The sequence below is a fragment of the Corylus avellana genome, chromosome 4 (genome assembly GCF_965113065.1).
Source record: "Corylus avellana chromosome 4, dhCorAvel1.hap1.2, whole genome shotgun sequence".
NCBI classification, from domain to species: Eukaryota; Viridiplantae; Streptophyta; class Magnoliopsida; order Fagales; family Betulaceae; genus Corylus; species Corylus avellana.
This window is the reverse complement of record NC_142493.1, coordinates 32234624-32247291: the sequence shown is the minus strand read 5'-3', so window position 1 is coordinate 32247291 and position 12668 is coordinate 32234624. Positions and strand designations below refer to the sequence as shown.

General features: G+C 36.7%; 2 protein-coding genes across 2 annotated transcripts; one reads left to right on the top strand and one right to left on the bottom strand.

Annotated features, from left to right (window-relative positions):
• LOC148586617 (uncharacterized) lies at positions 1 to 1980 on the top strand. The gene is made up of 2 exons (XM_088515709.1): positions 1 to 1090; positions 1487 to 1980. Exons 1-2 carry the CDS (start codon positions 1 to 3, stop codon positions 1978 to 1980), a joined length of 1584 nt encoding a protein of 527 aa, XP_088371835.1.
• A 6768-nt stretch (positions 1981 to 8748) lies between these two features.
• LOC132177809 (ran guanine nucleotide release factor, putative (Mog1/PsbP/DUF1795-like photosystem II reaction center PsbP family protein)) lies at positions 8749 to 12668 on the bottom strand. The gene is made up of 8 exons (XM_059590270.2): positions 12577 to 12668; positions 12298 to 12393; positions 12154 to 12189; positions 11930 to 12067; positions 11624 to 11710; positions 10136 to 10183; positions 9974 to 10050; positions 8749 to 9239 (listed from the first exon to the last, which is right to left on the bottom strand). Exons 2-8 carry the CDS (start codon positions 12370 to 12372, stop codon positions 9092 to 9094), a joined length of 609 nt encoding a protein of 202 aa, XP_059446253.2. The 5' UTR covers positions 12373 to 12393; positions 12577 to 12668; the 3' UTR covers positions 8749 to 9091.

Here is a 12668-nt window from a genome sequence, read left to right as displayed (position 1 = left end):
ATGCAATTCTTGTGGAACCAAATTGATGTTTCTGATCCTATTTGGAAGGATCCCACTGATGCTCAGATGTATATTACCCGTAGAGATCAACATCGCCTTCACCAATTTTTGATGGCTTTGCGTGATGATTTTGAGCCTGTTCGTGTGCAACTATTACATCGTTCTCCTCTTCCCACTTTGGACACTGCCATCTTCGAACTTGTCCGTGCCGAGACTAGATCGCAGACTATGCGCTCTCAGCCTAGTCATACAGTGTTGGCTGCACCATCCTCTGGCTCCTCGTCATTCCAGCGAGAGTATTATGACAGGTCAGGTGCTTCTCGACTCCCTCCTAAGTCTCGCGATAATAATTACTGTCGCTATTGTCGACGTCGAGGGCACACTATTGACAAGTGTTGGCGTAAGGGAAGATCTAATGCACCCACAGCAGCAGTTGCTCATACTGAGAGTGGTTCATCTCCAGCTGCTTCATCTCCAACTGCTCCCTCTTCAGTTGCCCCCTCTGGCCACGCATCAGGATCCAGTGTCACCTTATCTGCAGCTGACTTCGAGACAATAGTCAACCAGGTCGTCCTATCTCGTTCTGGTAATGCATCTTCCTCTGTCCTCTCAGTTTTGCCAGGTACCTCTTCCTCTTGGCTCTTTGACTCTGCTTGTTGCAATCACATGACACCTCACCCTACTTCCTCTACCACATCTGTACCTTCCCCTCATTCTTCATTCATTCGCACAGCTGATGGCTCCATTATGACTGTTAAAAATATAGGCACTATCAATACACCTTCCCTTTCTGTTCCTGAAGTTTTTCATGTGCCTGGATTATCCTTCAATCTTCTTTCTGTTGGCCAACTGTGTGAGCTTGGATATAGACTTGTTTTTGACTTTTCTGGTGTGCATGTACAGGATCTTCGTACGAATCAGACCATTGGGACCGGGCGTAGAATTGGGCGTATGTTTGAACTATCATCCTTACATCTCCCCGCCACAGGCATCTCTGCTGCAGCCTCTTCATCATCACCATCTCTTGCACTTTGGCATTCGCGTCTTGGTCATGCATCTGCCTCTCGCGTTCAATTTTTAGCTTCCAAGGGTTTGTTAGGTTCAGTTTCCAATAATTCTTTTGATTGTAGTTCATGTCAACTTGGTAAACAACCGGCTTTGCCATTTAATAATAGTGACTCTCATGCTACTGCTTCTTTTGATTTAATTCATTCTGATGTTTGGGGACCTTCTCCTGTTGCTAGTATGAGTGGCTCACGTTATTTTGTTATTTTTGTTGATGATTTCTCTCGTTACACTTGGGTGTTTTTAATGAAATCTCGTTCTGAATTATTGGATATTTATCGTACTTTTGCCAAAATGGTTGAAACCCAATTTTCAAAACCCATTAAGGCTTTTCGTTCTGATAATGCTTTAGAATATACTCAACATGATTTTCAAGCTATTCTAAAACATTATGGCACTGTTTCTCACTTGTCGTGTCCAGGCACCTCACAACAAAATGGTCGAGCTGAACGTAAACTTAGGCACATTTTAGACACTGTCCGTACTCTTCTCATTTCCACATCTGTTCCTACCCCGTTTTGGGGTGAAGCCACTCTCACGGCTGTCTACACAATCAATAGGTTGCCTACCCCTATCCTTGATAATTGTACTCCTCATGAGCGGTTGTTTGGCTCTATCCCTTCATATCATCATCTCCGTGTCTTTGGTTCTGCCTGTTTTGTTTTACTCCAGCCTCATGAGCGCACCAAACTTGAGCCTCGTTCTCGGTTGTGTTGTTTTCTTGGATATGGAGTGGAACACAAGGGCTACCGGTGTTATGATCCTGTGTCTCGTCGTCTTCGCATCTCCCGTCATGTAGTTTTTTGGGAGCATCGACTATTCCACGACGTCGGCAAATTTAGCATGCCATCATCCCCTCCCTTTACTACCCTTTTTGAGTTTCCTCTTTCTCCTACTCAAACTCGTCACCCGTGACTTCCACTCTTGGAATTCTTTATAAACGGCTTGCTAAGAAGAACACTTGGTATTGTTGTTCATATCTAAAAGTTAAATCAATTTCAGATACTAATAAAAATAAATAAAAATAAAAAACAGGTTCCATCAATCATGGCTTAATCTGAATCAAATACGGATAATAATTCAATTTTGTACTGCCTGTTGTGTTGCGTACGTAACCCAATGCAAGAGTCAATATTGGATCGGATGACAAGATCAACATATTTAATTAAGTAATGTTATTTAATGAATTGTTGGAACGAGATATGTACACCAAAAATTAAAGAGCATAAACTTGTTAAAAAAAAATAAAAAAAATTAAGAGCTGATTCTTGCAATCACATCATTATATATAATTGTATAACAGTCATATATATATCAACCTACCAAATAGTATTTATGTGTTTAATTTGTTGCTAGCTAGAGGGACGGCCATTAATGATTTTCCTATAGATATCCGATTATATGGAACTCATTGGGTTCTGCCCAACTCCCAATTTCAAAACATGTACAATGTTTTGAAATTAAATGCATAATCTGCACAATGTTTTGGGGAAATAGATGAGGCCAAGTATTGGCCTGAACACTACATAAATGGTCCCAATATGGCAGTGTCGTACAATCTATTTAACATCACAACATTGAAGTGATCTCATATAGGGCCGTGGAGTAGTTCACGATGCTTGCCAAGAGAAATCACGTGCCCTGACACCTGTACATGCCGGTGACGAGGATGGCTTACCATGCATCTATATATATATATATATATGATAATTAATTAGGTTAATCATAAGCTAGACCAAGTTTGTAGGAATGTTGGTGGTTACCAAGCCATAAATAAATCACTTTCGTCCTATTTCCGGTTCAACCCGATCCCTAGTTTTGAAAGTTACATATCCAAAACCCATCCATCATGTACATTCTTTTCACCCATGGCCATAACATCCCATTCGGACCCTTAATTGATAATATTGTATGTGTACGTTATATATATTTTAGTTAAATCTCTTTGAAAACTTAATTATGTATTTGGAGCGTTTGGGCATGAAAAAGATGATATTAAAGAATCTACATTAGGTAGGTATGAATTTTCGTATAAGTCTATGTACCAACCGAATCAACCCCTTTTGAAACACATGAAACTTTACAATTAAATACTCTAATATATATGGTCCAAGAATGCGAACATCAAGCAATTTTATTATATGATATGATGAAGCTAGATGCTGAACATTGAAGTATTGAACAACCCCACATTCAAATTCATTTTGCTTATATAGAAAATATTAAGAAGTTTCTCCAATCAATCGATCCTTAATTGGTACAATTATATTAAGGAAGACTAGCTAGCAAATTAGATGGTAATTATTATTAATTAAACACAAATAAGATAGGCTGACAGGTTGGCATAGAGAATCCTAAAACCAAAAGGAATGACAGGTTGGGTGATTAGAAAGAAATCCATCATCACAACACACACATCACTACTGCACCATCGCTGGCGATCGAGAATTAATTAAGCCAATGAAAAAAAAGGGATGAAATCGTAGCCAGCCAGCCCAGCCAATCTTTTTTTTCTGAACCTGGCCAGGCCAGCACTAAAAGTAATGCAATTTATGGACCAGTACTAATCGTTGAAGCTCTTGTGTTTGCTGGCCTGGTCATGACCTTAGCTTTCAGCTGCATGCCCAATATATGCTTTTCTTCGTACACCATACTAGTGAGGTCTGACAGAAGGGAGAAGGGATGATTCATGAACCCCCCAAGATCCCTAGCTCATCAGGGCTCAATAATTGATGGTAGTTAAGATAATTCAATGCCCTTGTTTTAGCTGTGCCATAAATTCCAAAATCCATGATAGTTACACATGCTTCAATCTCCCTACGTACCAACCAAGTGTCACACTCCAGTTTCAATCGGATAAAACCCTTTTAGGCAATTTGTTTGTACGTAACTTAAATAAGTAAAAAAGGGATATGAAGGAAACGAAATGATTTCAGACAAATTATACATTTTACAGTGACCTAAATATGGACAAGTTGGTATCTTTAATTAGTTATTCATCAAAATGGGTCACTCAAAAATGAATAATCTTATTTAGGACACCAATATCTCACAACTATCTTACTAGGGGTGGAACTAGAACTTTTAATTTAGGAGGGCGAAATTTATTTTTAAAAAATGGGACAAAAATCAATTTTTAAAAAGTTTATTTTATATATATATATTTTTGGGGACCACCGGGGCCAAGGCCTAAGGTGGTTCGCCCCTCTATCTTACTATGCTAATGTAATAATGTGATAATACTATCAATTTACTATTAGATTTATTGGATTGACATTGTCACGTAGCATATTAGGATATTGGCATGGTAAATACCATTACTCTTAAAAAAAAAATTATATATATTATACCCTCAGCCTCATATATCCCACTCTCATCCTACTGCTTAATTTTTTGTTTAACAAAAAGCTCATGATTCAAAGATTGACGGACAATGTCATGTTAGCCTGGTGGAAGAACTTTTCATTAAAAAATGAGTAATGCTATTCTTTTATTTATTTTACACCGACAAATATGATCTATTTTAAGTAATTTTTATTATTATTATTATTATTATTCAAAGTGGGTGACATGAGAAGACCCTTCAAAGACACCTATAAGGCATTGCAAAAGTTTCAAAAAATAAGTCCAACTTAATTTAAGAAATTGGACAAAAGGTTTGAAAAAAGAATGTTTGAAAGTGAAGGCAAACAAACAAAATAGAACGACTGGTCCATCATTTTGCAGATTAAAACCAAATTAAAAAAGTATTACTCGTTCCATCGGTAGAAGTTGTAATTTTGCTTTCTTTTTTTTTTTCTTTTTTTATTTTTTTTTTTTTTTTTATAAATAAAGAACAACAAATTAAGGTGGTCTATAAATTCATTTTAGCCTTTATATATATATATATATATATATATATATATGATAAAGACATTGCCTGTTGACCATGGTAATCTCGTAGCTGGACCTATCAAATCAAATGAAGTACTGTTGATATTTTGCATGGTGCCATAATGCGTACAGCTGCTGCTAGTAAAAGAAAGAATTGTCAATTCCGGAGAAGCTACCGTCCAATTACTATAATGTCGGCAACATTTTATTGGCCAAGATTGAATTTGAGGTTCAGGCTATCACAAATTAACCCTATGCCTTTTGCTTTCAATTTAATTGATTAAATTTTTAATTCAATTTAAATGAAAATTTTGGGGCATTAATAATAATAATTTTTTTAAAAAAAAAAAAAAAATTCCTTTGTGTCAGGAGTTGGATAGATAGGCCAAACAATGAAAGCATTTGGAGGAGAGGTGTTTGAGCTGGTTAAGGCAATAAGGGTGGGATCCACACTCCAGCTCGATTAATGGAATGTCCTTCTCGAGTCCCTCTGGCGGAGTTGGTGGGTGAGCAGACAACGCCACGTCCGACTCAGACCGTTGGAATCTTCTTTGCTTGGCTGAACCACGTCTACGACTTAGCCCATCTCCCCACTCAATCACTGCCACCTGTTGAGATTTCAATTTTCAAATATAAATCTCAACTTTTAGTTGTATTTTTTTTTAAAAAAAAAAACAGAAAAATATATATATATATATATAGGGATTGTATTGTTCGATATTCATAGGGAAGTTTTTTGTAATGCATGTCTAGATAGGTGTTAGGATTTATTTGGGATTGCGGTTTTAATAAGTGCGATTTTAAAAATTGTCTTTTTAAAAATTACGTTTTTAAAATCGTTACTTTTTAAAATCGTTACTTTTTAAAATCGCAAAAGCGTTTGGTAAAACATATTCAATTTTTTTTTTTTTTATCAAATATTTGTTATGCAAAATCATAATTTTGGTTTAAATTCATGGTTTTTCAAATAAACACCCCATAACCTGCTTATAGAAATTGTATTTTTTTTTCTTTCCTATTTTAGATTAAGAGCATGTTTGAGATTGTGTTCAAGAAATAGAGCTTTTAAGTCAAATACTGCTTTTAGACAAAAGCTTCATTTTTAAGTTTTTGCCAAAAATGCGTTTTTGTCATTTTTAGGCTTTTTAAACCCTTAAAAAAGGCTTTTAATTTTTTTATCAAACGAGTATTTTTTTATTCGAACGACTTTTTTAGTGTTAAAAAACATTTTTAGGCCACTCAAACGCAATCTCAAATAGGCCCTAAGTGCTTTTTAAATCACAATGCTAAAACACCACACACAAGAAGAGGAGAGGGGAACATAAGTCTGTCTAGCGCTAAGAGCTGGGATGTGAAAGTGAGGTGGTAAGCGCAGTAGGAGCGTGCGTTGTATCGCTTCGTTCAGCACCTTACTCTAGCGGAGTGCAACCAGCAAAGCAGAAAAACCTTCCCACTAGTTGAATAATCCACGCCCCTGATAGGGGAAAGGCACTAAACATGGCACAAAACCTGTGACATACTGCGCAACGGGACATCCAGGTTTCAAAGTCATAACTTCTACTTGGGATGTCAGAATTCGAACTAGAGAGTCAGAGACCTTCGCTTTATGAGACGTGATTCTCAACCAATTGAGCTACCTCTTTGGAACTACTATTCTCTCCGTCGAAAAAAGAGAAATACATTAAACATAAATTGTAGTAAATTTATTCATGCCGCATAGAACCTCCACATTTAATAAACAATCTTAATTGAAATAATATATATTCAGCATCCCAGTGAAAAGATGGATATGGGTGGAAATTGTGGAATCATTCCCTTTTTGGTTACGTTAACAATAACAACCCTTTTAGATTAAACTTTTTTTAATTTTTTTTTAATTTTTTATAGTCACCCTTTTCGGTTAAACACTTAAACGTTATTAATTATTGGAGGTTATGTTTAAACGTCAAGTAACATGGTTTTATTGGTCGGTACGTATGAGTCGTTGACCTCATAACTGCTGCGGTTTCAAATGTTATTTTAATTGAAAACACAAAGATAGATATATATAGTGAGATGAAAGATGGAAGAAATGATAAGCCTTAGCTTCGTAAAAGACTTCTTTGAACATGAAGAAAATAACTCACTAACTGCTGTGAAAATGAATTATGGCATCAAAAAAGAGATAGTTGCTACTTGCTGTTGAGCAAGAGATCGATTAAAACTATATATAATTCAATAATTTAAACTGGGTTGTTCAAAATGCATGTCAATTTATAATTGATTTATTCTTTAGTCTAAGATTGGTTCCAACTGAAATGAATTATTATTTTTATTTACTATGTTTCTTGCTTCGTATAAGCAATATCTTCAAATTCCAAGTCGCTATCATACTTCTCATCTAGATTTGGCAACGATTTGATGTGAATTGCCCACCAATAATTTCAGCAAAGTCTAAATCATGTGTGAAAACATCTACCATTTTGTGTATCTTTCCGCCCACAATATACTCAATTTCAAACTAGTTGCTTCTCACGTGATTGACTATACTACAACTTCTGGCGTCACTATAGTGCCATTTGTACTTGGTGCTACTTATCCAGGTCCCCAAGTCTTGATTTTAGGACTAATTTTTGCACAACTATCATGGGTTTCCCCAATTTTATCATCTAGATTTATACCCTTCAAATTATTGTACTTTCAACATTCTAGACGAAAATAATGAAAGAGTTAGTTAATGTCTTTATCAATCGACAATTTTTTTTTTTTTTTTTTCAAATTGAGTCGGAATAAGTGTTCAAACAATTGCATGTGAATGTCCATATGCATTTTCCTTATTGTATGGATTGTTTGATTGAAAGGGATTGAAAGGAATGTGGTTTGTTACGTATATTTTGTTTAGTCACTAAAATTATTGTTGCCCCAAATTTTGATGATTGGGAAGTAGGAGTAGCAATTCGTGTTCGCGTGTCGGATTCAGGTTGTATCGAGGTATGTATATAAGATTCTATAGGTTAACTCTAATCCGACTTATTTAATTAAACGGGGTCAAACTTTTTAACCATAAATTCTCTAATTTTATATTGAGCTCGTGTCGGATTCACTGGTCATGTCAAAAATTGCATGTCATTATGTCGAGTGTCGAGTTCGAATCGTGTTGGAACATAGATATAGGTCAACCTTAACCCGACCCATTTAATTAAACAAGTAAAACTCATCAACCCTAACCATTTAATTTCGTGTTAAGTTCGTGAATCGTGTTAAAAATTGTCGGTGGTACTGAAAGCTTAGTTATCTCTAGAAGGTGATGCAGATGGTTTAGTTTTGGTAGACAGTGCAAGAATTGGATTATGATGAGCTGTGGATTGTGTTGCTTTCGTGGGAGAGAATTTTACAAAGGAGGAGAGGAGGTGATATTTTGAGCTAGCTCGCTTTATTTTCATGGACCCTCGAGCATTAATAATTGTATTCGCACTCGCAACCATACCCCCATCAAGGAAGCAAATTTTAGCCTAGTGGGCCATGAAAGCCTGACAGCGTCCACTCCCAAGAGATTTGACCCGCCCACCTTCGTGTAAAGTCGCGATTATCTGACCCGTTCAAAAGCAAGAGTCGGAGCGATTGTGCGCTGTCTGAATTTAGCCAGTAGGCCATCATCATGCTATCGTCACCAGTGACTTTGTGCACTAATATGTGCTACCACTCTCTCTCTCTCTCTCTCTCTCTCTCTTACATCCAATTTTACGTAATCATCATACCGACGACTCTGCTCGGGTCGGTTTTCCATCATAGTAATTTAGACGAGATAAAAAAATATAGTCCACTCAACTGGGTGAAGTGTGCGAGCTATAGTCTCACTTTCAAACTGAGACCAAATTGAGGCCCAAACAAACTGTTTTAACGACTCAAAGGAAAGATTCCCACTTGACACTTGACACTTCACAGAAATGGAAAAGACAACACTGGAATGGGCTTGTGAGAATTTCCACTGCCCATCGCTAAATGGGAATCTGCCATTTAAATTCAAACAAAAAGCTCACTACTACTACTACTCTTGAACATCGACTGTAATGCCTAGACAGAAATAAACTACTTTCAAAAACATGCGTCCGAGTGTGGACTCCCCAAGACAACCTCAAAACTTTGTTCTCAGTAGATTTCCCTCGAACACATCCTAGACGGCAGAACCAAAAAGGCTCCAGTCATGAACTTTGAAGCTAGAGACTGCGAGTTTAAAAACCTCAGCCATTGGCATACATCCAGTTTGTGTGGCAGGAACAGCTAAACCAGCGCCAACTGTGCTGGCGATTTCACTCAAAGGGCTGCAACCACAAGAACATAACAGCATTAGTGTTACAGGAATATTCAAGTGACCATTAATCTCTACATTTAACAATTCAAATTTTACACCCATCTGTTTCTTTACCTAATCAATCACCATAACTCATACTGCGTTTTGAATCTCCACTGAAGCAGCCAATGCTTCCAGAAATATGTTACAAAACAACATATAATAACCGGTAAATGGAGAGAGTTACACTCTGTATTGCTAGTTAGATTTTACCGGCTATTCTTTTGGAATATTACTAGCAATCAAGCAACATAAGTTTACCATCTATAAAGCCTCAGGTAAGATCCCATAACTTTTAACTGTTCCAGGTAGTTCTAACAATTAGAAAGGGCAAGCCAGACACTTCAAGTTGTTGGTACCATCCCATCCTACAGTGCTCTTGTTTTCAGACGCTTAATCTTACAAAAACTATCAGCGGTGAAAATCTCGGATAATAACTCTGAAATCAGCTGGTTAGCTCAATCTGATAAGTGCATGTAGTAAATGGAACTTGGCTATCTATTAATGAGAGGAGAATTCCACTGTTGCATAAAGGAAGATCAATCCCTAAAATCTGTGTGTGTGTGTGTTTGTTCATATGGTTGCATACGTGTGCATGCACAAGCATGTGATTTAGGATAACCGGTAAATGGAGATCCATAAGTAAAATATTTCAGTAAGTCGTGAAATTTATTTGATTTATGGAAACTTGTTCCTGATACCTACTTTATATGAATGGGCTCATATGCAGTAATTAGCACATCAGTATCAACTTCCTTAAGACGCAGATTTGCCAAGTACACCTGCAGAAATAGAATAGTAGACTCCACTTAGCATTTGGAAACTTCTTAAAGATTGTAGAGGAAAAAAAAAATAGAACAGAATTACCCTAACAGTGTTTTGTGCTTGCCTTCCTTGCCTTCCCTTAGAAATGGCCTATGCATAGGCATTAACATAAGTTAGAAAAAAGAGATGGACAGAGAGAGAAAGAGAGCAATTCCAAAAACTTCATATAACAATTTCTATGTTATGTTTTCTAAAAAAGCTACTGGCCATTAATTAGAGATAACTGATTACTGGAATTTTCTTTAAAGTACTGTTCCTAATCTACTTATCAAAAAGACTTCTTTTTAATTCTTTAAAAGGCTGTTAGAGTACCATCATGCAAATGGACAAACAATTTAGTGCTCAAGCATTTAAAATACCATCATACTAGCTCCCAAATTTCTCAAAAAAGAAAGGCAAACTAATTTTCCCTGCTCATTAAAATTGCTACTAAAACAAATCATTGGGCCAAAAAAACTTTATAACCGATTAGGAGAAAAAGCTTAATGAATTAAAAGTCCAATCCAAAGAGAATTTTGTTGAACACTGTAATCGTGGAGTGAATAGTTTTCAATAATAGGATATTTGTATTTCAGTAACCATATGAAGCAAAACCTTGGTCAGCTTTTAGTTATATCCACCCCCAATTATGTCTAAACATGTATTGTGATTGACCATTGAAAGGATAGTCAGAGGTCCAGCCGAAATGACAATAAGAAAATCCATAGGGCACATGCTCATGCCCATGTACCACTGGCAAAGCTTACACTTTCCAAAGAATCAGACGCCAAAATATCCTTAACTTCAGGTTAATTGATATAACGACCAACCAAACATACATTATGATTTCCATACTATTAGAAAGAAAAGGAACAAGTGTCCCTATTCTAGAAGGTGATGAAGTGTCCCTATGAATTGTCCTATGGTGAGGTATCCATCTTGACAATGCTTTTTATGGTAGTTTTTTTGCTTTTAGCAAAAAATTAAAAGCATTAACAAACAAGTCAAAACTCTCGTAAAACACTTAAAATTATTTTTACCTTTACGTCACATCACAACCAAAAAGCAAAAAGCAAAAAGCATCATCTAAAAAGCTTTGTCAAACGAACCTTGTATTTATTCCGATACAATAATGGATTGTGAGGGCCAAAAATATAGATTCAGAGCCTCTCTATTTTGTTCTTAACACATCCACAACTTTGGACAGGCTAAAAGCACATCGGTAACAATCAGAGCTCATTTAATTAACAGAGTGTTTAGTGTCACTAAACTGATGCTAAACTACCAAAAATGCAGTCATTGCTAATGAATTTGTGCCTAGTCTTTGTCATTACTTGAGCGATTTCATATATCAGAGATTTGCCACTACAGTCTGTCATTTGTGAAAGTAAGAGGCCAAGTAGCATTCGTAAGTGCATATAGAATTCATTACCCACATTATTCTCAAATAGTCAGAGCATCACTTGGAAGATAATAGAACGTTAGAAAGTAAGATTAAGTCAGTAAGCAAAAAGAGATATTAACCACATATGCAATAGGTAAGGCATTTACCATCTGACCAACTGCAGTTGTGACGACAGCAGGTATGTTTCTGTAACACAATCCAGGGGCCTCAATCACACCAGATTGCTCAATCACCTGGATCAAACAGAAGCTGACTATAATAACCATTGACTCGCAAATCAGTTCCTAAATCAAAGTTCTACAACAGTGGAAAATTCAAACATGCCCAAGCTCGCTTTTGAATGTGGGAGAAAATCTAAACCTCAAAAGTCAAAAGACTCCATTCTCAGAAACCAAACAAAAACCAAAATAACACAAACCCTCTAAGGATATGAAAGTAAAAATGAGATTTACCACGACTCCTTCTGCTTCCTGTTCATTGGCAAGGTCTTGAAGAAACCAGACAGCACTTCCATTGTCTCCAACATCATGCTTGAAGTCTAAGAGCTCGACGATTAGGCTCTCGTCCCGGGCAGGGTCCACATACGCCTCCTTTAACCCATCACAAAACACTTAAATCAAAGCATATCTTGGAATAATATTTTCTAACAAAAAGAATCGGTTTAAGCATAACCAACCTGATGATCAGGGACTTGCCGAACATTGCTCACGTCCTGTAATTTTGGATACCCAAAAGTTATTCGGCAACCCGAAATTCCAAAATTGGAAACAAAATTAAAACGACAAGTATTACAAACCCAAATAGCAGAAAAACGACTAACCTGGAATCTAGAAGGGAATGTGCTAGATATTGCGCCGCCGAACAACGGGCGCTCCGTATAAATATCCGAAGTCATTACTTGCCAACAAAAAAGAACCTAGAAAGCCATTGTCAGCCAAACACTATCCTTAAGAATTCCCAGAATCGAATTCAACTGACGGTGTAAAGGAGATGAATTGGAACGAATAGTTGGGAAAGGGAATTGGGAGAGGAATTGAAGTGAGAAGAAACGACCGAAAAGTGTAAAGATGCGGAGGAATACCGAGAATACGAACCGTACCTGTGATAAGCGCAAATGAAAGAGGGAGCAAGAGGAAGACTCTAGTTTCTGAAATTCGCAGTTTGTGTTCGTGTTTATATATACAAATTCCT